This window comes from Acyrthosiphon pisum, chromosome A1 (assembly GCF_005508785.2).
Source record: "Acyrthosiphon pisum isolate AL4f chromosome A1, pea_aphid_22Mar2018_4r6ur, whole genome shotgun sequence".
Taxonomy (NCBI): Eukaryota; Metazoa; Arthropoda; class Insecta; order Hemiptera; family Aphididae; genus Acyrthosiphon; species Acyrthosiphon pisum.
This window is the reverse complement of record NC_042494.1, coordinates 61,083,811-61,094,876: the sequence shown is the minus strand read 5'-3', so window position 1 is coordinate 61,094,876 and position 11,066 is coordinate 61,083,811. Positions and strand designations below refer to the sequence as shown.

The following is an 11,066-nucleotide window of genomic DNA, read 5'->3' as shown; positions in this document are numbered from 1 at the left end:
AATCGCTTACATGATGTTATACTTATACATGATAATATTATACTATATTTAATAGTATAAGTGTAGTAAATCATTTTAGTAAATGTACCTACATTATACCTAACAGAGAACAGTAGAATATTTAATTAATATTTATTTAATATATAATATTATTTGTATGCCAGTGAAATAATGTATATATAAACTCCGAAGACTGCGAGTGTGTAATACCGTTTTATAAAATTTTGCAAAAATATACATAAGATTAAGTATGGGACATGGGTACATGTGAATCGATGGCCAGCGTCTCCAGCTATACCAATTTTTATCCTAATAACTTGCATGTACCTATCTTCCTATAACATATTTTATTTTATTTTTTGATTTTCCTATGTAATATGTTTCACTGTTTCAGGTGTTTGAGTATCTACATGTAAATAAATTGGAAACGAAAATGGCCCTAATATTTAGGGCTTAAGCAGGTTAATAATCGTGAATTTTCGTTCTAAAAAAAAGCTGAAAATCGAGATAGAAAACTACTTAAAAAAACTAGCGTTTATTTAAACTATAGGTAGCGTTATCGACATTTTATTGGGGATCAGTGAATCACTAAGCACGACCCTGAATAGTTTTCAGGAAACAACTGTGTTATTGGACTTGTTACAGGTAATATTACGAATAAATCCAGAGAAATTGGCCAAGGCTAAGACGAACTAGTCCTATAACATATCAATAGTCTGTTTTATACGAACAAGCGTGTATGTTTACGATTAGTATATTGCACCGTCTAAATAACTGATGATGTACGGCAACTACTACACATTTTGAGTCAGTAGTATAGTTTTACACGTTATATCATTGTCATATTTACAGGATACGGTGAAGGAAAATTTTGGTTCAAACCTCCAAAAAATTGTTTATTAAAAGTTCGCATACTATTTTTACACAACTCTATATCAGCCACAATGGTTCTATCGCCGCCAAATGAACAACATGAACAAGCTATCAAGAATCTGTATTTCTACAAAGATCCTAAAGAAACTGAAGAAGATATTGACGCTTTGATTGAATGGTTGTCTAAACAACCGCATTTGCCTAATATAACAGGTTTGTTAAACTATGTTTCTCAGAATAAAACTAATCCTCTGATTTACTAAACTTTTAAACTAAACACCTGGATAAATGAAATTGCACTTAAAAAATTCATCATAGTATATTATGAATCGTATAATTAGTACATCGGCGAATCTTGTTTATCAGAAACATTGTCGGATTTAAAATTACAATGTATATACCTTTTTCCATGAGATTAAATAAAAGTTTCTTGGATATTTCTTATACCTACGATTTACGAATATTAAATGTTAATAGGTAGTTCAAATAAAAAAAGAACTATTAAATTTATTACTAAAGTCTATAATTTTATATTCCAAATTATGGAAAGTTAATTGTGACAAGTGAAAACTCGTATAATAAAGGATAAAGTTGAATTAATACTTTATAATTATATATTTTAAATATATTAGTCACTGTATTGTTCTTACTAAATCATATTAATACGAATTATTTATTTTATATAAAATAATTTAAAATCTGATCGATTTTAAATAATCCGTAACAAAACGTATTACTTGTGTTTCCCCTTAGGTAGGATATAATTATTTATGGGAGATAATACATTTCATTTTTATTACGCTAATCAAAACGCATTAGGTAGATAGCTAAGTAGCTTAATAATTATTGCTATTTTGAATTTTCATTATTTTAAATATTTAACAAGTTGTTAATTATTTTTTCTATAAAATTGTCTAGTTTGTATACTTATTACTTAGGTCTACACGGCAGGGCTATACACGGCATATTCTGCCGCGTAAACCGCAGCGTTTTCCGTCGAATTAATTTGCCCGTATTACGACCTTCATGTATAATAGCTGCCCTGATTTAAACCAATGCGTTTTTAATTCGATGGAAAACACCGTGTATAGCCCCGGCCTTATAATTGTTGATTTATAATAGTTATGTACTGAAAGCTAATAAAATATTTAACTGTTATACAATTATATTATAATTATTTAATTAATAATATGGTAGTTACAACTTACTAGTTAAGATAAATCGAGTATACATTTGTGATTTGTGTAATATTTATAAATAACATAACTACAATAATATTAATACAATAATAATAATAATAATATATTGTACAGGTACCTAATTTACCAGGTTTTGATCTAGTCACCTATAAAAAGTTGTAGCCAAAATGTTTTAAATATTTATAGACTCCGCATCCTTAAAACTCTAATTTCCAAAACAAACATACTCCATTAGTTCATTAAATACTAAACTCTCAATTTATAAATACTTGTTTAAGCCGGTGTAGACCTATGGTCTTCGGCTCTGGGGCAATGCCAAAAAATCTAACACTAATAAAATTCAAACCTTCCAAAATAACTTCTTTCATAAAATCAAAAATTCTCCTCCTTATATCTCAAACCTAACTTTACACACCGATCTAAAAGTTTAAACAGTCTACGAAGATGCAGTAACTTTTTACAAACGATTTCATTCAAAACTCCCTTCTCATACCAACCCCCTCATTTCAAACCTTGCCACTTTCAAAATTCCTAGGACACCTCCCCCCCAGGAGACTCAGAATATGGTTTCGAGATCTTCTCAGTGAGTAATCTAAAGTATAACAATATACATTAAAGTAAAAAAAAATCACTGGGTGACTCCTCTCATCAAAATATCTAATTTTTTTCTATTATCACATATTCTTATTGTTCCTAAAGGAACAGAATATTGTATATACCGTATAAATAATAAAAAAAGGAGGTAAGTGGATGTCGCTCTGCTGTAAAGTAGATTACGAGTGGGTCATTGTATAATGGTTGTATTAGACTTGAATTCAATGATATAATATCATTGTATAAGAAAAATGATTCTGAGCGGAGACGAAAGATAAAATAAAAGATAAAATATATATTTTATATTTTGTTATTATTTATTTTATCATGTAAGTTGAATTAATATTAAAATACTAGTTGATCCCGTGCACTTCGTTTCCCGTTAAATGTTCCAACTCCATATGACTCAAACTTTGATCAATTCGTTTTTAATATTCGGTGTATGGTGTTCAAAATCTATCTTAACTTTTCTGTTGCCTGGTAATGACGTAGTAAATAATAAAATAATAACTGTTTTACGTGAGTTTTTTTTATGTAAGTTGATCATCTCCGGTTTTCCTCTTTTTGAGCATATATATCGTGATATTATATGTTTAATAATAAATTGTTGATTAATATTATTATTATAGAAAGATTGGTGATTTATTTTTTCTAAAAAAATGAATTGTTACTGTTATTTTGTTGCTATCGCAATTATAAATTATAATTTGACCTTTAATTGGCCACTCTTTATTTTTCTTTTATAAACCAATGAATTTACACTTCTGACTCCCTGGTGATCGTTAAAAAATACCTAGGCCATTTTTGACTTCAGACTGATACTTATGAGCTCAAACTGAATATCTATGTTGAATTTCAAGAAAATCTGAGTAGTAGTTTTCAAGAAACTGCGTTATTTGAGAAATGGCCACTTTTTTTTATTTTATAAATTATAATTGTTTATTCGTTTCTATGGTGATAAACAAAGCGTTAGAAATGAAAATCTTATTTTTAGCGTTTTTTCGTAATTTTCCGGTGGTTTTTCCCGTGGCATTAAATAACTATTGAGAAAATCGAAAAATGACCTCTCTAAAGTACTATCTTGATCCAATTTGCTAAAAGATAAAAACCTATATGTTGAAATCGAAACACTCCTTCTAGAAGAAATTTTGTATACAGGATATAAAAATAAAAAAAATAAACACCATTGTAAAAACAATAGCTTCCTCGCTCCGCTCAGAATCTAAAAAATAAAAATAAAATATTTATCGCAAATTAATCGGTTTTTTTTTTAAATTGTTTCTCTTTCATAGAAAAATATACAATCTTTACTAAAATTATGCACACATATCTTATAATTAATAAATAATTAGCACGTTATAGGGGGAAAAAAATGCTAAAAATAAGCAACGCTTTCCGTGTGTGGAGATTACCGTGTATTAACAGAACTCCAGGAATAGTATCTAATAATCTGAGGTTAAATAACGTTGTAAGTATAAACTTGAATTTAAAGTAAGGCCATTTTTTGTTAATTTTTAAATTTAGACCGAGTATGGCTGAGACATTTTCTCATTGGCCGTAAAAATAATTTGCAAAGGACAAAGAAAGTTATTGAATCCTACTTTACGATTCGTGTAGAAATGCCAGAAATTTTCAACGACATGTCTAGTGATGCTGAATGGATTCAAAAGGTAGTTAAAGTTGGGTAAGTTCGTATTATTAATATTTACCACAATATAGCCATATGAGCAACTTAAATCTTTCAACGTTTATTTTTTTCATTCTTGAAAATGTCAGTTATGAATTTTATTATTATTCTTAATATTTTAAATAAATATTTTGGTCGATATTTATACTATTCTCGTATGTTCAAAGATAATGATTAATATATATAAGTAACAGTTTATGCATAACGTATATAATTATTTTGATTTTATAAATTACGTGTTAAATGTAAATACAATAATTTATATATCTTACATTTCGATTTCGGGTTACAAACATCAGAAGTAGACGGACATTTAAATTTAATAAGCGAATAAAATGAATTCTACACATAACACAACTATTTTTGAGAGTTGTAACAATTAATAATATTATTAAAAATAATGATTTCCGAAAAACTAGATTTGTTCCCTATTAACTAAAGAAGTATAAACAACTATAAAAATAAACTTGTTTTCCCTTTTAAAGATTATAGTGACCTTAGATGAACAATATTAATAGGTACAATAAATTTCAAATACTATTTTTGAGTCGTATACTGAGTGTTTCGAAGGCTGGTGTCACACTGACGAGATGTCAAGAAAAATTACGTTACCTATAGTTCCCTTAAAATTCAATTTTTAAAACATATTTTCAAAAGGGCCGTGATTCCAGAACTGCTGCTTTTCGGTACGATTCCCAAATCCTTGTCTACACCACTTTTGGGGAATAGAAATGTTGCAATAAGATTTAAGATGGACGTATTTTCCTTATTATTTCCAAATTTCTCTTTTGCTGACAAATTATAAGATAATAGGTATCTATATTGCATAATGTATACTGTATACTATACAATAATTATTTATAAATTACACTTTGTCTGTATATAGTCGATGATACAAATTATTTTGATTTCCTCGAGAGTATAATATGAATATAATATATAGGTACTATGTGTAGGTATAGAATAAGAGTACGTAATTTAAAATAAATTAATATATTTGGTTTGTAGAAAAATGTCGGTATTACCGAAAATGACACCGGAAGCAAATCGTGTACACATTATTCGGTCAATTGAAAACAACGACGGGGACTTTGATGCGATGGCCATGTGTAAAGGATCATTAAAAACCATTGATTATTTAATGCGTCGTGAACCCGTTTACGGATTGGTGTTCTTGCTCGATCTCAAACATTGTCAACTGTCTTATTTATTAAGCTTTACTCCTACATTAACAAAAAATCTAATGCGATGCATAGACGTAAGTATAAATATTATTCAGCCGTAAGACCGTAAGTCATATAAAATGTACATCATGTATAGGTACTAGCCTACCTATGTAAAAAACAATCATTCCGTTTGCGAAAATCTGTAATCATTTATAACAGCTAATAGTGAATAATATATTACCTATATATTTTACTTACTTGAATCATTTTATTGCGGGTTATACTATTATAGTTATTTCAAAGAAAAATTAGTATGCATAATAATTACAAAATACAAATATATCTAATAAGTTAATGCATATTGGTTTACCTATACATTTATATTTTGAATGTATTTAATCGCGTATTAATACAAATATGTATGTAATACCTCGAATACAATACATACTTTAATCTTAATAATTATAATATCATTCCAGTAAAAGGTTACGTTTTCGGTTTCAGGAAGCTACGCCATTGCGAGTAAGAGGTGTCCACTACGTGAATCCACCAAAGTTTGTGTCGCGCTTAGTGAATTTCTTCAAACTTTTCATGCCGTCTAAAATTCAAAACCGAGTAAATAGTAATAGTATACCTACTGAACGAAATTCTCGTTTAGTTTGTGTATATACCTTAATTGTATTGATTGTTTTGAACGTTTTGTTTTAGATTGTCATTCACGAAACCTACGATACACTTTACGAATATATTCCCAGGGATGTGTTACCGGACGAGTACGGCGGTACCGCGGGCAGTATTGAGAAATTCGAAGGTACATCATTTTATTAACGATTGACATGGTTATTGATCGAGTGATCGAAACAATTTTAGTACTTATACGGCTATACCTAGTTGACATCTATCCTCAGGGTCGGCCTGGATACCTGCAAAGGAAGACCGTAGCACGCTACTCAATATTTTTCCTCTATACAATAAAATCTATGAATCATAAATATGTTTTTGTTAATAAGTAACCATAAAAACAAAAACCATACGAAAAATCAGTCGGAAACATTTTATTATGTATTTGTAAAGTCAGCCAAAAAATTGATATTTAGGTATGTCAAAACACTCAAAACAAATAAAGCTAAAAGGAGAGCATAATATAATGTATTTATTTAAAAATCTAGTATTGTTGTATATACATATGTAGGTAAATATAAATTCGAAATTGTATTTTATTATTAACATAATATTAACTATTAAGTATTAAGTGATGTTATTAGTGTCAACTAACAACATTTATACATATTACTGAAGTAGTCGTTTAAAATAGGTACCTATAGATATGCATTTAAAATACCATTGATTTTATTTGTTCACACGCTCAGCTATATCTTTGTATTAAAATGAACGTGAATGGTGGGAGCATATTTTGAGAGCGATTAGATCTGAGTCTATTTTTAATTTAAAACAAACTCTTTCACAGTCGGGTCACTTGGGTTGATGACACATTGAAAAACAATATATATAATATATAGACGATCGAATAGGTAGTCCAGAACATTTCAATCATAATCTTTTAGTGGTTGTCTACATTTGAACATGGTGTATAGTTATATACTTATATCGTATATTTGTATCATTAGTGAGCACCTGCCCGAAAACAATTACACATTAACACGGATAGAGCCAAGGCAGGAATTTCTGCCCCCCTGCAATGGCCAGGCAGACCGTACATGCCTATCCTAATAAATTATAAAATCTTCTTTAACTATGATTGATTGATTTTAGACGACATCATGAGAGCGACGAAAGAAGACGACGAGTGGTACAGAAATATGCCAAAAGCCGATTTATCGAAACGACCAGTACAATCGAAAAATATTGATATAGACATGAGTGGTACGTTTAAGAAGCTGGACATCGATTGAACCACATTATAAGAAAATATAATGTCGTTCACGGTAGACTATAAATTATACTAGAGATCTTATGTATTTAGTGAATAATAGACATGAATTCAAACAATATGAACACAAAATGTTATAAATGTTATAAGTAGGTATACCTACCTAGAACATTTAACAATATACACGGATAAACGCGGTATATTTCTTAATAAAAGCAATACTTATTTAACATATTTATTTTTTTGGATATAGAAAACAATATTATACTTTTAATTTTGTTTTAGTATTATATTTAAATGTACCTTTCGGCCTGAAAAAAGTATCTTTATAGTATTTGTCAGTAAAATTTAATGTAGACAGTAGATTAATCGAGAGACGTTATTCAATTTAGTATTATATAATTTAATATATTTGGTTTTAGGTATTTAGGCATATAAATTAGAAAGAAATATATTTTTATGTTTTTCAACCATGTAGATTAGGTATAATGTAGTAATATATTGTTTTTTAGAAACTCGTAAAATATTAATAAAAAAAAATATGTGTTTTCGTAAAGCAAAAAATAATAAAAACGTCTTGGATTTTTCATTTCACCTTTTTTTTTCTTTTAGAAATATGAAACCAGGTGGGATACCGGGGCACCGGCCCTATAAAGTTATTCATATAAACAACAAAATTTTATTATAATATACACGCTGCACCCTGGAGGGAATTTTTGGCCACCCTCCAAAAATTATATTATTATATAGATATAAGCTATTATAGAATATTGTTTTGTCACAAATATATTGCAATGATAAATTATGATGTTTTTAAATATAGTAGTTAATATGATAGATAGCCTAACCTATACTATGCGTTTTAATTGATTGGCAAAATATTCATTTGATTTATTAGTACAGCTTTTAACTGATAACAAATTAACAATGCTATTATTAATATTATTTGTTTAAAAATTATAAACTATACTTTGGTTAGGTATAGGTTAGGTGTTTATAAAGTTTAAATTGACCGTATAATGTACTATATTATATGAGTACCTTTGTATATATAAAGAATAGTTCAATGACGTGAACGCATGAGCGTGGGATACATCCATGATCCATTGATCCATCCCATGCAGTGACGTCATTGTGAGGGGTGGCAGGGTGGGCATTTGCTGTCGGGCTGGGTATGGGCTAGTTTTGCGCCTTCATATAATAGGTAATTCATTTAAGTATTCCTCTACATATGTAGTAATTATTTAGTTATTGTTATCTTTCAAAAAAATGAGTTACTTATGCTTATGATAGTAACCTTTGATTCTAACTATTAAGTATACAATTATGTAAGAAGACTTGTATTGAGATAAAAATGCAATTATAATGTAATGTAATTGTTAGCGAGTGGTTTTTTCAGTTTTATTTTGAGCCAGTCAAAAATTTTGCCCCCCTCTCAAAAACTGAAATGACGCCACTGATCCCATGGGATTTAACATGTAAGACATCGAATTGAATTATAAAATGTACACACAAAATATCTTATAATTATTACAATTTATTCTTAAATACGTAAAAATACAAAATATATAAATTTAATTATTACAACATATACGTAGTTATAAAATATGTATACAAAACAAATCGAATGAAATTACAATACTTAGGTATATATACTATTTTGATATCGACAGTCCGATTAAATTAATGTAATTTCATCCGAGTTGGATTCTCTATCAAAAACTGGCCCTGAAAAGAACATTCAGCGTTTAAACGTAACAAAAAAATTATACGTTGAGAGATAGAGAGAGAGAGAGAGAGAGAGAGAGAGAGTGAGAGGGAGAGAGAAAGGAAGATATATATAGGGGATGGAATGATAAGGAGGGAGAGAAGGAGAGATAGATATAGAGAGAGCAACAGATACAGAGAGAGACTAGGAATTTTGTTTTGTCTGTTATTGTTAGCGCTTTTCATTTTTCTTCGTGCTTTTGCGACGCGTACAACAGGTCACACATCAGTTGTTGCACACGGGCCCGGACGACCAGTTGCAAATGCCACCCACTTGGTCGAACGACAGCCCCTTGGGGCACGTGTACTCCCATCCGAACAGCGCTCCGTATTCCGTTTTGGCGCAGGATATGAATTTCTGGCACGAGAACGGGTGTGGAAAACTGCCCATGTCCAAACACTCGATGTACCCGTCACCGTGTATCCGGACCTTGCCCTTGAGGGCCACCCGCTGTTCACTGGAGTCGGATGCCTGTTCCGGTTCCGAATAGTCGGCGTACTGTTCCTGCGTGTTGTCGTTCAAGTACTGCGGTGGCGCGGACGTCGCGGCTGTTCCAAGCGGCGTGGTCCTCGACGGGCCCCTTCGCAATATGAACGTTTGTCGAGAAGTGGCTGGCGGCAGGGCAGTCGTGGGCGATTGTCTCGCGACTGGCGCGAACGCATTGTTTGCTTGGAACGGTAGTCCTGGATACGGGACCGGCTGGAAGGGGCCCGCCTGGAACGGAGAAGGCTGGAAAGGTGCCGGCTGGAATGAGACCGCGGGCAGCTTGATGGACGGTGGCGGCGGCGGCGGCAGTTGAGGTTGTGCCGATTGTCTCAGTGACTGTTCCGGTAGTCTAGCTGGCTGGACGACATCGAACGAGTCTATCGAATGTGGTGCTTGTGGCTCGAAATATTCGCGGTTCTGAGTGGTTTCGCGAAAAACGCTCTGCTGCGGACTGTGCGTTGAAGGCCCTGCAATCGTCAAAATCAAGCAATATATTTTTTTGATATAATCCATGGTCACTAACATGACCTAACTTTTATTTGTTTGTTAATATAAATAAAATCAATATTATTATACTCGTAATGTATCACATTTTTACCGATTGCGTTGTTATAATAGCATATAAATCTATTATAGGTGTATAAGTTTTCTTACTAAATTCGTAATCTGAAGGCGGTGCAGTAGCGAGTGTATGTATGGCAACTACAGCTGTATTAGCTAGGTCTTCTGTTGATCCACCAATTTTACGATCATCTCGGGTCTTCGCAAAGAGACTCGAATCGTCGAAATATGGCTGTGACGACGTACTGAAGAATTCCCGATCACTGTCCTCCAAGGTTTCTGGTGTTGTACTTGTAGTTATTGTATTTTTCAATAATGGTGTCCGGCTCCTAAATCTTCGTTCAGGATTTCGAGTTTTTTGTGTAGTTATTTCTTTAAAATAAAATTTAACAGTTTTAATAATGATAAAAGTATAGATTTATTTTAAATATATATTATTTTTTATGTTGAAATTAATAAAAATAAATGTAAGCTACCATCAAAGTAACAAATATGGATCAAAATAGATAAACAATAACAATATTATTGTTTTAGTAGGTACCTTAAATGCGCGTTTCAATAGGCACTTAATTGTTATCACTTATCAAGTTATCAAAATTAATTTAAAATAAGTGCGTTTTTTACGCCTTGTGCCTTGTAATATTACATTTTATATTTTAAAACAGTATCCCTTAAAAGTAAAGAAATGTATATTTCTATCCCCAACAAAAACATAACAGTGAAAAAAGGCCAAGTTCCAAACTCCCTCCCAAAAAATTCGGCCTATCAAAGTAGTGAAATCTACATTGTGGCCAAGTCTGCTATTTTTTAATTCATAACCTCAATGCACTCCTACATTAAA

The 11,066-nt window shown here is 31.0% G+C and overlaps 2 protein-coding genes across 4 annotated transcripts in view; one reads left to right on the top strand and one right to left on the bottom strand.

Annotated features, from left to right (window-relative positions):
• Positions 1–396: 396 nt before the first annotated feature.
• LOC100162114 (alpha-tocopherol transfer protein-like) lies at positions 397–8,074 on the top strand. The gene is made up of 8 exons (XM_016807887.2): positions 397–550; positions 646–782; positions 853–1,086; positions 4,191–4,350; positions 5,362–5,611; positions 6,024–6,134; positions 6,228–6,330; positions 7,293–8,074. The coding sequence occupies exons 3-8, from the start codon at positions 945–947 to the stop codon at positions 7,430–7,432; spliced, it is 906 nt and encodes a 301-aa protein (XP_016663376.1). The 5' UTR covers positions 397–550; positions 646–782; positions 853–944; the 3' UTR covers positions 7,433–8,074.
• An 842-nt stretch (positions 8,075–8,916) lies between these two features.
• The window catches only part of LOC100160065 (flocculation protein FLO11), a 42,935-nt gene continuing 40,785 nt past the window's right edge, over positions 8,917–11,066 (bottom strand). For all 3 annotated transcript variants that reach the window (XM_029487342.1, XM_016807889.2, XM_029487343.1), the window contains 2 exons: positions 10,319–10,597; positions 8,917–10,131 (listed from right to left, as the gene is read on the bottom strand). In XM_029487342.1, the coding sequence (XP_029343202.1) occupies positions 9,404–10,131; positions 10,319–10,597 (1,007 nt within the window). In that variant the 3' untranslated portion in view covers positions 8,917–9,403. The remainder of the gene's footprint in view (positions 10,132–10,318; positions 10,598–11,066) is intronic.

Excerpts from the sequence above, each read along its gene's own strand:
- LOC100162114 (XM_016807887.2), top strand. The coding sequence starts at position 945 with ATGGTTCTATCGCCGCCAAATGAACAACATGAACAAGCTATCAAGAAT. Across the intron at positions 4,351-5,361 it reads CAAAAGGTAGTTAAAGTTGG|AAAAATGTCGGTATTACCGA; the intron begins GTAAGTTCGTAT and ends TTTGGTTTGTAG. Across the intron at positions 6,331-7,292 it reads CAGTATTGAGAAATTCGAAG|ACGACATCATGAGAGCGACG; the intron begins GTACATCATTTT and ends GATTGATTTTAG.